Consider the following 14,196-nt stretch of genomic DNA (forward strand, 5'->3'; position numbering starts at 1 on the left):
CATCTATTATTTAGTTGTGTGTATGGGTATTTTGCTTGTACGTGTATGGCTGGGCACCACACACATGCCGGATGTCTGCAGAGGCCAGAGAGGGGATTGGATCTCCTGGGAATGGATTTACAGATGTCTATGAGCCATCACATGGGTGCTGAAACTGGAATCTCGATTCTCTGGGAGAGCAGCCAGTGCTCTTAACTGTGGACCCATCTCTCTAGCCCACCCCACACCCTTTTCAAACAGAGTTTATGTAGCTTGTGTTAACATAAAATATAACATGTAGCTGAGGCTGATCTCGGCCCCTGATCCTCCTGCTTGTACTCCCCCCCCCCACCAAGTACAAGGATCTCACAAACATGCACCGAATGCCTGGTCTGTGCCTGGCTAAAGCTCAAACACAGGGCCTTGTGTGAGCGAGGTAAAAGCACATACTGAGCTACAACCTGAGCTCCTGTCTTTCTTGAAAGCATCTTCCAAAACATACCAGCTCTCAGAGTGGGAGGAGCTTGTGGGCCTGCTTGTCCAGGCTCAAGTGAGGTCTGGAGCCTTTGGGCTGACAAACAGGTGGTGCCCCAGCCCTGCATGGATGCTCTGGGCAGCTGGGACGCTGCCCTCTTCAGACTGATCTGAAAGCATTTGACTTCCTCCCAGGTAAACGAAGTGGAATGATACTTGCCCCCTCCCTAACCTTTCCCATCTTTCACCCTATGCCCAGTGGGCACTGCGGAGGACCAAGGAGATGGAGGAGAAGGATCCCCACCATGCTTTATGAAGAGCAAGGCATTTAAGCTTGATCACACTTCAACAGCCTCTTTGCAGCCCAGGGCACGAGGTCAGCAGGGTCACAGCTCTGCTGTCACACACCACCCGGGGACATGAAGCAGCGCTCTGCTTCACATCTATGCCAGCTGGAGGAGGCGGCTGCTCCACAGGCCTCACCAGATGCTTGGAGTTTCATTGCAAATGCGTGTGTGGGTGGGTGGGGAGGAAGACTTAATACAAACAGATCATTATTATTATTAAGGAATGGTAAAACTAGAAACGCTCCAACACTGCAACTTAGAATTTTAATAATTCACCAAAGAAGTGCAGGTATTTTAGTTGAAAAAGAGCCTCAAATTCTTCCTACCTAATGAGGTTTGGCAAAAATGGCCTTGTTAAGCATGGGAGTTGGTGACAGCTCTCTTCATGTCCCTGGAAAACTGCTATAACACTGTTAGTTCCACCGCAACTTATGTCAGCTCTGATAGACACACCTGAGCCTAAGCCGACAGCATGGGACAACAGTGCACTACCACTGAGCTGTACTGCTATTACTGCCCTAGCCTTGACTGCAGGAAGAAATCAAGGACTGGGCTCCTCCAACTCCGGCAGACCCGCCAGAGCTCAGTGGCTCTCCCAGAGTGTCTCAGCCAGAAAACATTCCAGAGAGCAAGTTAGCGAAGGACAAACCAGCTCCTGCGGCCCCTGCTGGCTGATGAGGAGCAGGCTTTGTCCCAGGTCTTTTCCGGTTTTCAGTCCTGCCAGAGCAGACCAAGATGGATTGTCTGTGCTAGCACGTGATGCATGAAAGGCGAGGTGAATTTAAAGATTAAGGATTGGGGGCTGGGAAAGTGACTCAGTGGGTAAAAACGCTTTCCATGCAACCAGAAAAGCCTGTGTTTAATCCCTAGAAACCACATACGGGTTGGGCACAGTGACACATGCAAAATCTGAGCCCTGGGAAGAGGAGACAGGAGAAACCCTGGTTCACTGCAAAGCAAGGTTCATTGAAAGCAACTGAGGAAGAGACCCAGCAACCTCTTCGCCAACCCCCTACACACACACACACACACACACACACACACACACACACACACATATTCACATCTGAGAGAGCGACATCATAGATGTTTGCCTTGACATTTAATGGCCTCTTCTTTTTTCACAAGACTTCTGTGTAATGGTATGTTTACAGGAAGGGACCAGGACTTGAGCACGGGGCTCCTGACCGAGAAAGAGGCAGTGGACCTGTGATGGGCTGGTCTTGGTCGTCAACTTGGCTACATCTGGAATTAACTAAAACCCAAGCAGTTGGGTATACCAGAGAGGGATTCTTTTTCTTTATTTAAATCGTTTGAAGTGGGAAGACCCACTTTTAATCCGGATATTTGGGGGTGGATCTTTTCGAGGTGGGGACAGCCACGTTTAATCTGGGCCACACCTTCTGCTGGCAGCCTACATAAAAGACGTGGACGAAGGAAGCCTACTCTTTGCCTGCTGCTGCTCTCTCTTTCTCTCTCTCTCAGTCTGGCAAGCCCATTCCTTCACTGGCGTTAGCCCTGCATTCCTTTAGACGAAGTCATATCGTTGAAAAATTGGATTTTCATGTTGCTGTAATTAAAAAGAAGCACAACACAAAAAGTACATAATGGAATCTACTCATCTATATAACTAACATCCATTAGTCTGTATAATTAAAATGCTCTAATAATAATTTTAAAAAAGGATATGAAACAGGAAATTAGCCAGTGATGTCAATCTGGTTCTGAGGTTCGAAAAGTGTTTTGTTTTTTGTTTTTTTGGCTTTTTTTTAGATTTTTCATCTATTCAATAAAATTACCCCAGCCAGCAGGAGTAGACAGAATTAAACTTTGGCCTCTTGTCTCTGAACTTTAAGAAATAACAACAATAGTTGTTAGAAGGAACATCCAAGGCAGAAAGTGAGGATTTAGCTTTTTAAAGCTTTATTTATTATGTGCACGCCTATGTTCTGTATGTGGGGCTGTTGGCAGGCCGTGGTGCATGCGTGGACCTGGGGGTTCAACTCAGGTCATCAGGCGTGGTGGCAAGCACCTATACTTGCTGAGTCATCTCTGTGGCCCAAGATGAAGATTTAAGTGTTTACTTTTCAAGTCGAGTAATGGGTAAGAGAAAAGCCTAAATATCTCGACCACTTTAAACCTTTAAGCTCCTGTGTACCCGGCCAGTCATTTCTTGATCTTTGTTAATGTAGCTTTGAGGCCAGGCAGTTTATTGTGAAATAAGATAAAATAAAAACCCTGCAGTTCTTTTAAGTAGTAAACTTGCGCTGAGATGATACTCTGTTGGCTATGGTGATATGTGCTTGTAATCTCAGCATTCAGGAGACTGAAGTAAGAGGACTGTCATGAGTTCAAGGTCAGCCTGGGCTAACCTACTGAGTTCAAGACAGGCCTGGGCTACATAGGTAAAAGCCAGTACCAAAAAGCAACAAGAAAATCCTGCAAAGTGTTACTTCCACACATTAAACAAACAAACAAACAAAAAACAGCACATAATTATCCCACTGACAGCCTCTTGGGAATATGTGGGGTCTCTTGAGAGCGGCAGAGGCAGAAGCAGGGGATGAAATCAAAAGAAAAACAAGAGTGGAGGGAAATCCCAGCACACCAGAAAGTTCTTGCTCCGGCAGCTTCGGGCAGCCCTGGAGCTGGGGCCCAGGAGAGACAGAGCTGTTCATCTTCTGGCCTTTGCCACCCACATCTGCTTGCCAAGTCAATGGCCCTGGTCACCTGCCACGGACACGGCAGGTCTCTGGAGATTAGTACAAGAGCCTCACAACCTGACCTGGATAAGGGGCTTCTCAGGGAACCCTCTGGTGTAAAAGAACCCATCCAGGATGGTGACCAGAGCCTGGGAGGGTCCTCTCTCAGCAAAAATTTCTCTGCCAGGAGCCAAGTGTTTCCGCTCCATGGCTCACTATCGCCCCAGTGAGGTAGAGCTGTGAACTGCAGGAACATCCTGCAACCTCCCCCACCCCACCCCCCATACCTGATGATGTGTACAACTAACTGGTCATGTGGAGACCAGAGGGCAATGTCAGGTGTCCTCTATCACTCGCCACCGTATGTTTTGAGGCAGGTTCCCTCACTGAACCTCGCTAACTGGCTGCCCTGGCTGGCCAGCAAGCCCCGGGGATCCGTCCTGTCTCCGCCTCCACAGCACTGGGATTGCAGGTGTGAACCGCATAGCTCACAGCTGCTCTTTCCTGTGGGTGCCGGGGGGGGGGGGGGGGGGGGTGGGGGGGGGAAAGCAGCTCAGGCCCTCATGCTTTACCAACTGAGCCAGCTCCAGATGGCACAGAGAACCCAGGGCCCCTCTCCCTCCTTCAGATGCACACTGTCCGGGATCCTTCAGCTCCGACCTCCCTACCTACTTCCCCTGGAACTCTCCTGCCCTCAGCCTACAGTGAGCTGAGCTATGTCCCAACTGCTGCGGACTCTGCCACTGGCCCTCGTGCACTCTTTCCTAGATGCTCCTTGGCTGGCTGTCCTGGAGGCCTCTGCAGATCCTGCTCTCAAGATGTACTTGGTTAGGACACTAATCATTTGGATGACACGCAGGCCAAGCTGTGGCCCTAGGGTGCTTCCTGTGGCTGCTCAAACAACCCCGGAATAGCATGTGTCAGAACTGGGCAGGAAACCGTGAAAAGAGGCCCAGTCTAGGACTCAGACCAGGAACCTCTGTCCTTCCCTGGCCTCAGAGAGACCAGACAGCCTCTGGAGCTGCATGACCGCCGGGCATGCTACTATTTATTAACCCCCTGTGTACCAGGCAGCATGCCTTGCACATGACACGTGCCCTCCTTGCATCTTATGTGATGCTGGCGTCTGAGCCTTTGTTTCCCTCCAAAAGTCATGTGTTGGAACCTCGTCCCCAGTGTGATCTGATCAAGAGGGAGTCCTACGGGAGGCAGCTTAAGTCTAGAGGGTTATGATCGAAGAATGGCGTTGGTGTCCTTACAAAAGGGGCCTGAGGGAATGTGCTTGCTCCTGTCAGCACGAGGAAACACAGTAAGGAGGCATCCTGTATATGGAAGCTGTCCCACCGTGAGCTATTATACCTATATCTGCCAATGCCTTGATCTTGAGCTTCCGGCCTCTGGAAGTGAATTTCTGTTGTCTGTAAGTGACCCAGCCTAGGGTGTGTTGTTATAGGAACCTAAATAGACTAAAGATATGGGCACCCACAGCATCACCGTCTAACAAGAAAGTGAATAGGGTTAAAAGGATGTGTGACTTATCCCAGATCGCACAGCTGGAAAGTGATAGAGCTGGGCTAGAATTCAGGCGATAAAACACAGTGTGAGTGAGCCAGAATTCTCAATGTTAACGGGATGATGGCATCAGCAATCATGGTGATGATGATGGTGGTGGTGGTGGTGGTGGTGGTGGTGGTGGTGGTTGATGGTGCTAATGATGGTGACCATAATGATGACAGTTATGATGATGATAATGAGGATAGAGTATCTACTAAGATTCTAGAGAAACTTGCGAACTTAGTAAGAGTACACATGGATTTTGGTGTCTCAGTGTCATGACCTTGCTCACCTAGGAAACTGAAGGGATGTCCTTCCTCCGAGAGGAAGGGACGTGATGCCCCTCCTGTGATAGCAGGGTCTTGCCTCTGTTGTCTGTCTCCATCTGTAAGTGCAGATAGTCAGGAGGCAGCCTGGGGCACTGGATTTGTTCTCCCGATCTTAAGAGGATGAGAGGGTGACCAGTGGGCCACAAGACCCACATTTGCACGGCCACCCTTCCTCTGGAGACCATAAAACAGTCAGTTATTTTGCTGGGAAACAACTCTACCAAGCAGACATCTGTTACTCTGGAGCGATCTGTATGCCATAACAGTTTAAAAAACAGAGCTTCGATGCTTAAATAAGAAGAAAACAGTTTGCCTACGTTGCAAAACAGTCATATAAACTGAGCTAGAATTAGCACAAGGGAAACATTTATCTTCTGTCTAATCTCCAAACAAGACTTTGGGGTGAATGGTGCATAATTTTGTTTATTGGCATGAGAAGGCATTCACCATATAGCACCAGAGGAAAAAAAATGGTTGTAAACATGAAATCAGACTTCTTGAAGGAGCACTGGCTCCTCCCCAGGCAGGGGCCAGGACCCTTCTGTGTGTCCTGAAGATCAAAAGGAAGACAAAACAAAGACTGAGAGTCCTACAGCCTTCTTGAGAAACAGGATACATTTTCTTTTTCGTGTGCGTACAAGTATGCAAATGCGCGTGGAGGCCAGAGGTCAGTGTTCAGTGTCATTCTTCAGATGCTGTCCACCATGTTTTCATAGGGTCCTTCACTGGCTTGGAATTCACCAAGTAGGCTGGGGCCAGCTGTCCAGTGAGCCCCAGAAATTCACACCACCATCTCCCCAGCGTTACGATTGATTACAAGTGTGCATTGCCACCTGGCTTTTTGATGTGAGTTCTAGGGATCATATTTTCCACATCTAGGGACATATTTTCTAAACAAAATAGGCCAAGCTTTGCTGGAAGCTGGCCCAGTTTGGTGCAGGGAAAGGTCTTGAACTACCTTGTCTAGAAGAACTAATTCTGAGCCGGGTGTGGTGGCACACGCCTGTAATCTCAGCACGCTGGGAGGCAGAGGCAAGCTGTGAGTTTGAGGCTAGCCTGGTCTACAAAGGCTACACAGAGAAGCCCTAATTTGAAAAACAAAACAAATAGAACACCTAATTCTGGTTCTGGTGGTCCTGAGTACAGCCCTAGTGACCTGTGATGGTTTCAGCAACCCTGAAGTTCCCCCACAGAGCCCAGGAGACTCACACCTGCCTGTGAGGTGAGAGGAGAAAGTGAGGGTGTGATCCTCTGACCCTCTAATCTCCATTGTTATGCCAATGGCATGGGTTATGAATGAGACCGATTGAAACTTTCAGATCCACGCCCTTCCTGCACTCAGACACTCAACTCAGGGAGTATTTCTGGAGCATCCTCAGTGTGGCTTCTCAGCAGCTAGGCACCACTGAGCTGGCCATTGTGTTTACTAGAAAACAGACCTGGTCCCTGCCCCTGGAGACAGAACTGGCAAAAGTAAAAAGAAGCCAGGAGAGGCCCAAAGAGAGGGGGCGATTCAAGGGTCTTCAAAACAAGAGGTAGCCGTCAGTCTGAGGCTTGGTACATGGGAAGGTAGGGGCCTCCAAGGTCAGGAGAAGGTTACCCTAGGCTGAGGAGGATGCCATGCAAAGGCTGCCAAAAAGTAGCATATTGCCTGCTTGCAGATCTGGCACAAGGTCAAACAGGCTGAGAAGGGTGAGCCTGGGAGATTACAGGGGTAAGATCCAGCTGGATTCAGATCTCTCTGGCCTTGCAGCCCCAAGGCTGTAGTTGTGGCCTGAATTTTCATTCTGAGGAGAAGGAGGAGAAGGAAGAGGAGAAGGTCGAGGCGGAAAATGTCAAGGAGGAGAAGGTAGAGGAGGAGAAGAAGGAAGAAGAGGAGGAGAAGGAGAAGGAGGAGGAGAAGGAGAAGGAGGAAGAGGAGAAGAAGGTAGAGGAGGAAAAGGTGGAGGAAGAAAAGAAGGAGGAGAAGGTAGAGAAAGAAGAAGGAAAAAGAGAAGAAGGATAAAAAGGAGGAGAAGGTAGAGGAAGAGAAGGAGGAAGAGGAGGAGGAGAAACACAGAAAGGAATTAAGCAGAGTGAGCACATCTGGCCAAGTCTGTGCTTCTAACAGATGCTGGGCAAAATGAGGAGTTTGGGGGAAGCTAAAGCAGCCACTGGTGAGGAACAAGGTTGCTTGCTCAGGACTATGGCAGTGGAGATGGAAGCACAGTGGATCTTGAAGAGGAATCTTAGAAGGCTTGGGCTGGGGGGAAGGCAAAGTGCTTGCTGTACGAGCAAGAAGACCTGAGTTCAGGTCCTCAGAATCCACATAAATGCCAGACATGGTGGCTGCACCTGGAACCGTAGAGCTAGGGAGGTAAGGACAAAAACCCGCAAGGTGGGGAGCACTGGGGACAGAGTTGAATTCTGACCTCTACTGCATGCACAGCTCCACACATACGTGCACACGTGAGCACAGCGACACACACCAGAAAAGGAAAAGAAAACGCAAGATGGCTTAGCGACACGTCTCAATGTCAAAAGGAGGAAAAAGACAGGTGCTCGATTGCCCAGCTGCCTTTATCCTTTGGCTTTTAAGAGAATTTGAAAATGGCCGCCTTTCTAGGAGGCTGCAGCACCGGGACCACGTCTCCAGTCCACCCCCCAGGACAGGCACACCTGCAAGGCCCTCATCCAGACACTCCTACAAGAGGAACCCACCTCTTACACCGTGACTTTGGGCTCGCAGTGTGGGTGGGAATCCTGTGAGGGGTCACAGTGCCTGCTCAAGGATTAGGGCTCGCTTCAGCATTCAAGGTTTCCTTGTGCCCTTGCTAGCCATTAGTCTCTTCTTATTCACTGCCTTCTACCAAACAAACCTTGTGCGGAAAGACAATTAAAAATGAAACCCCTGAAAGCTAATGGTGCAAGACCGTGGAGCACTTAAACTAATGAACATCTGCAGGCAAAATGAAAGTAAATAGCAGAGGATGTGATTCCAGACTGTGCTCTGGGCTCGCCTAATAGTTTGTAAAGCATATAAACAAAGTGTCCCCCCCGTGTGGCAGAGTGGGGCCTGGGAGCTGGCTGTCAATTAATCAGCTTCTAACTCTGCAACACATGACAGGATGCGCATCCCTGTCCCCATCAGCTTAGCTCCTCATCTGAGGCTGAAGCGGAAGGCTCACCCCCGGAAGAACAGTGCTCAGCGGCCATCATCCACCCTCAGCTTTGCATCTCTGCTTAGCACCCCCAATACAAACCTGTGAGCTTCAGGGCTGAGCACAATCGGCCATTCACATTCCATCAGCCCCCTTTGGATCCAGGAGCCTCATCACCTGACCAGCCGCCTCCCTGAAGACAGGATTAACTCGGCCCTCTTCTCCTATGGCATTGTCATGGTAGCCACTATTTGGCCCAGGATGTATGCAGAAGGTGCTTATTACATATCTGATGGGTGAGAGATGAGCACGTTTGCTAGAAGGCTAGCATTCACCCCAGGCTAGTCATGCAAAGGTTCTGCCCAGTGAGGGGACTGGTCAAAAAAGAACCAGGTCAGAAGACAGGGGTGGATTCATCCCCAGATCCTGCCTCTCACTAGCATGGATTCATGAGTATTTGCCACTCTAAGTGGTGTTCTCACCCTAAATCTCTTTGGGAAAGAGGCTAAGAGAAAGAAGATCCCGTGGTTCCTCACACCATTAGAGAGGGGTCTGCAATGGAGAAGGCACAACAGGAGTGTGAGGTGGCTCCACAGGGAAGGGTGCTCACCAACTGAGCTCAATTCCTGGGTCCCACGTGCTGGGAGGCAGGAACCAGGCAGGGCAGTGGAGTGGATAGGGAAGAGGAATGAGCAACCATAAAGTCAGAGAAAAATGTCCCCTGGGCTGTGCTCTCTGCAGGTGGGAAATGGAGATGAGAGTGTACACTAAGAATGAGCAGGCCACATGAGTGGCCTGAGACAAAGCAACAGGAAATAGGAGAGCCTGTGGGCTGCAGGGGATGATGCTATTCTCTGCCTGAGGCATCATGGTCACAAGACTGAAAAAGATGCCCAAGCAAAGACAACAGAACGCACCCACGGCCCGAAGGCTGAGTGCTGATCTCTGGAGATCGTTATTCTAAGACTAGCTTTTTATTCTGCTGCTGTGACATCCGGGACCTTGCTGACCCTGAGGAGGCTGCTCCTCCCAGAGCTAGCCAATTTCTAGGCCAGAAGCAGCTGGGCTGTACGCTTCATGCACAGAGCAACCATGTTAGAGGACACCAACTCTACTAAACCATCCTTACGCTCCCTCACTCTGGGCCGCTGTCCACACCCGCAGTGCCCCACAGCCAGGTACAAGAGAACTGGGCACAGTCATTTTCAAGAGCTTAGTAAAAATGTGCAGATTGGCCAATCCCAAACACCCTGGCCTTGCTTGCCTTACTCAGGAAATGACAGCGAAGGCTCATTCCACGACCCCCTCATTCTGCCTCCTGGTGGCAGTCTTGGGCATCCGCCGTGACCATGTGTCCCTCCTCACAGGAACTTCAAGCAACCAAATCTCTTCACCAGTAACTGCCTTCTGGCTTGTTGGCCTCCCTAGGCCTTAGTAAGAACTACATCTATAGACGTCAATGGTGTGTGAATTGTCACAGTTGTTTATCTACCTGCCCTCCCCCCCCCCGCGCTTCAACCTTGGCATCTAACAATCCCCAGCGTGCTGATGGCCTAGTGTAAATACTGATCAATGGATGGATGGACGGTCAGATGATGGGTGGATGGGTGGGCGAGGAGACAGATGATGGATGGATAAATGAAGGGTGGGAGAGTGGATGATGAGGATGAGGGATGATGGTGAGTGGATAGACAGATGTTGACGGATGATGGATGAGTGGGTGGATATAGGATAAAAGGATAGAAGCATTTATTTGGCTCCATGGATCTACATTTTACTCTCACTGCAATCACTTCCTCGGGTACCAAATTCTGTATGTACCTAAGTTTGGTGTAAATTCTTAGCGGTCAAGAAGTAAGGAGAGAGGAATGAGGGAAGGTAATTTTCTTCATATGATCAGTCTACGGGTTCTTTTTGGTTATTCCTTTTATCCCATTTAGTGTCTTCTAAAACAGTCTCTGAACCAGTGGTGTAAATGGAAAAGTCAGAGGGAGGCCTCCAGCTACTCTGGTCCCTCCCCGTGGTGGGCTTTCTGACGGATCTGCAATGATGCAGAGGGTCCATCCGCATCCCCCTGGCCACAAGCAAAGGAGTCGGAGGACCTGCGTTGTTAGCCTTCACTCTTTAAAACGCACATCTTTACCCTGCGTGCAGTGAGAATGTGGCTCTGGTAACAGTGTCCTTGGGCATCACTATGGTATCACCATCCAGTCCCAGGCTCCAGAGAGGCCGAGAGAAGACACCCACAGGAGGCATGTGCCCAGGGGGTGTGCAACGTCCTGGGTTTGCAGTTGCCAGCAGATGCTCAGTGGCTGCTCCATCGTCATCAGGGAGCATCTCCCCAAAGGCCATCCCTCCTCCAGGACCAAGAGGAAAGGACAGGAAGCAGCGAGTGAACAAGGAGCCCAGATAGGGCATGTTTACCAGAGGGTCATCCTCAGGGCATCACCGTTAATGGTTTGTCAGAGACGCCAGGCCACTATAATTCTTTTGGGTTTTTTTTTTAATACTTTTTTTTTTCCTTTTTAAAGATTTGTTTTATTTTATGGGTATGAGTGTTTTGCCCTCAAGGATTTAGGTGCACCACACGCTTGCAGTTCCCGCAGAGGCCAGAAGAGGGCACTGGATCGCTTGCAACTGGAGTTATGAGTTAGCTTGTGGATGTTGGGAACTGCACCTAGGTCCTTTGGAAGAGCAGCAAATGCTCTAAACCAAGCTATCTCTCCAGCTCTTGATTGGTTTGCGAGACAGGTTCTCTCTACATATCCATGGCTAGCCTGAACTTTATATGTAGGCCAGGCATACATATAGAACTCACTGAGATCTACCTTCCTCTGCCTCCCAAGAGCTGGGATTACAACACGCCTGGCTATTACCACGTTAAAATTTATGGCACCTTGTCTCTCAAGTGTCCTGGTTGAAGTGACAAGTCCCATAGCCTCCTCAACAGCAGGGGATTTTGCAAATGATAGAGCTTGAGTCAGGAGGCCAAGCAGCAGCAGAGGCCTATTGTTTTGTGGGTATAAATGAGAGCTAAAGCCAATCCTGATCTGGGGACCCCATGGGCTCCACTGTAAAAGAGAAGTGACCTAGGGTGGCTAGAACCCACAGGTCATTCCCAGGCTCTCTGCCCAGCTGCATCGGCTCCTTTATAAGTAGACCAGACTAGCCTTGAACTTGAACCTATGTAGACAGCACTTCTTTCCCCTCACTGGAATCTCAAGCCAGAGTTCACAGAAGGAGGAAGGCAGCGAAGGGAAAGGACATCCCATCCACACCATCCTCCGCACGTATCTTGTGCTAAGGTCCCATCAGATACCCCTGGGAGCAGCCACCACCCACGGACCATTTCTCTTCGGTTTCTCCCCTGGCTGAGACAGTGTTTCTGTGGAGACAGTCTTTAACATGTGTTATGTGAAATGTCATGCATTAAGGGACTGGGACCCGCACGAGAGAAAGAACAGCCCTTTGACCCCCCAGAGTCAGAGATTCTCTTCGGACAGCACTGAACTTCTCTTGAGAACTATACAGCCCCAAAGCAATCAGCAAACAATACTCACCACCCTGTGTTTGTCAGACCAACTTGTGCTTTGGAGGAGGATGGTCTGTGGACATACACAGCACGGGCTGGAAGGGCAGGGCGAAGGCTTACCAAGTAAAAGTGGCTAAAGGCTTTACCTGTGGCCTCATGGGAAGTTTAATCAAATTTAAATGCCCTGAGCATCCAGTGTTGGAGGAATTGCATTTGTTTTGTGAACTAAAACCTCAAAGCTACTTTTTTTTTTAATGGAAGATTAGCCGACATGCAAAAGTTACTGGTCAAACAGTTAATAAAGTACACACATCCCCAGGGAAGATCTTGCACACTTCAGTCCTCAAATATGGCAAAGCAATGACACCCTGCACAGGTCCGAGTCTACCCCTCTGCTCCATGGGGTGAAGGCAGGCCTCAGCTCTTGGAGGCTCATGTGTTGTAAATTCTGGAAGCGCGCTTAGCTGCGGTTTGAGCGTCAGGAGGCTCCTCTTCCTCTTCCTCGGTCCGCTTGTGCTTCAAAAACAAGTCAGACTTCAGGAAACGGCTGTAGCTGTCATACTTCATGAGATTGAAGATCTAAACAGGAAAGAGAAGATTCTGATGGCTACCATCAAAGAATGGGCCAAAGACTATCTCACACACACACACACACACACACACACACACGCCGCGCTAATGTAGGACCCATGAGATGGCTCCTGAGTTCAATCCTCGGGACCCACAGTAGAAAGAGAGAGAACTCATTTCCGAAAGGTGTCCTCTTTCTGACCTCCACACATGTGCCTCGGCATGCACATGCTCACACTGACACACAAAGCACACACAGATAATAACAGCAAGAAGGAGGAGCAACAATGATGACGCTGGTGCCATAAATTTTAACGTGAAATTTTAAGTGGGACAAGGCACACTTACTGGGCAGTTTTGGTCATTGTGTGAAATAATCTCAGTGGACTCTGTAGACTAGAGAATCACGTGCTCAAATGCATTTTTGTTTTCCATGGAGGTACAGATGCACGCAGCCTGAGTGATACCGTTGCCTTGACTGGCCTGTTAAGAATCTTCTCTGCCTGGGTCGGGTGGCATATGCCTGTAATTCCAGCCCTCAGAAGTTCAAGTTCAGCCTGAGCTACATAGTGAGCGTGAGTTCAGCCTGAGCTAAGAAACCTTGTCTCAGAAAACAAAAACAAAAACCAACTTTTAAAAAGCCTGACCCAGTCAGGCCGATCTTTGTGAGTTCAAGGCCAGCCTGGTCTACAAAGCGAGTCCAGGACAGCCAAGGCTACACAGAGACACCCTGTCTCAAAAAACAAAAACAAAGACAAACAAACAAAATAAGAGCCAGTAAGTCGGCTTTGGAGACCTCAACCCTATGATGATGCCAAGAGACAAGGAGAGTGTATCCAAGGCAGAAGAGGGAACACACGCAGTCTCCAGCCACAGGACCAGGTCTCAGTTGAAAAGAACGGAAGTGAGCAGCAGGGCAGATCCCTGCACAGCCAGACAGGCCGAGATCTCTAGAAATGAGTGATTGTGAGGTGCTTCCGGCCGAGGAGGACGCCCGGTGAGGTCTTGGCACTAAAGAGCACCACTCAGGCTCTTCTGTGTGGGCACAGAAGCCTCCTGCCTCTCTAAGCCACCACCTCTGCCTCTGTGTCTTTCATTCAGATTAAGAGCCACAAGGCACACACCAGCTTGCCTGCTGATACAGCACGAGCTCATGTCTGGCTGAGTGAAAAGTTCCAAAAAGCCACTCACTGGTGGGCGGGGTTGTCAAGTGGGTGGTAAAATCCTGACATCTTTTAAAACTACTTTCTCCCGATACACACAGGCCCTCAGGCCTCAGGACATCTGCTTGGGAGATGGTCAGCTCCTCCAGAAAGGATGGGAATCTTCCATCTTTCACCTTCGTGTTCCCAGGAGGGCTGCAGGAGAACCAAACCATCCATTTGGCAGAGACCAAACCCAGGAAACATCTGGCACATTGAGCTGTTCACAAACTGTTCAAACCTGTGCCTTCCATTCCCCTGGGGCCACGCCCATCTCACCGAAGCTTTGGAGTACTCACCTCTTTTGTATCAATTTTGTAATCTTAGAGGTGAGTATAACTTGCTGACATTTGTACAAACCACTTTT

At 49.5% G+C, this 14,196-nt stretch overlaps 1 protein-coding gene across 2 annotated transcripts in view; it reads right to left on the reverse strand.

Annotated features, from left to right (window-relative positions):
- Positions 1-12,290: 12,290 nt before the first annotated feature.
- The window catches only part of Rgs10 (regulator of G protein signaling 10), a 37,532-nt gene continuing 35,626 nt past the window's right edge, over positions 12,291-14,196 (reverse strand). For both annotated transcript variants that reach the window (XM_055608899.1, XM_055608900.1), the window contains exon 5: positions 12,291-12,636. In XM_055608899.1, coding sequence (XP_055464874.1) covers positions 12,490-12,636 — 147 coding nt within the window. In that variant the 3' untranslated portion in view covers positions 12,291-12,489. The remainder of the gene's footprint in view (positions 12,637-14,196) is intronic.

The sequence above is a fragment of the Psammomys obesus genome, unplaced genomic scaffold (genome assembly GCF_907164565.1).
Source record: "Psammomys obesus unplaced genomic scaffold, mPsaObe1.curated_primary_1811, whole genome shotgun sequence".
Classification (NCBI taxonomy): Eukaryota; Metazoa; Chordata; class Mammalia; order Rodentia; family Muridae; genus Psammomys; species Psammomys obesus.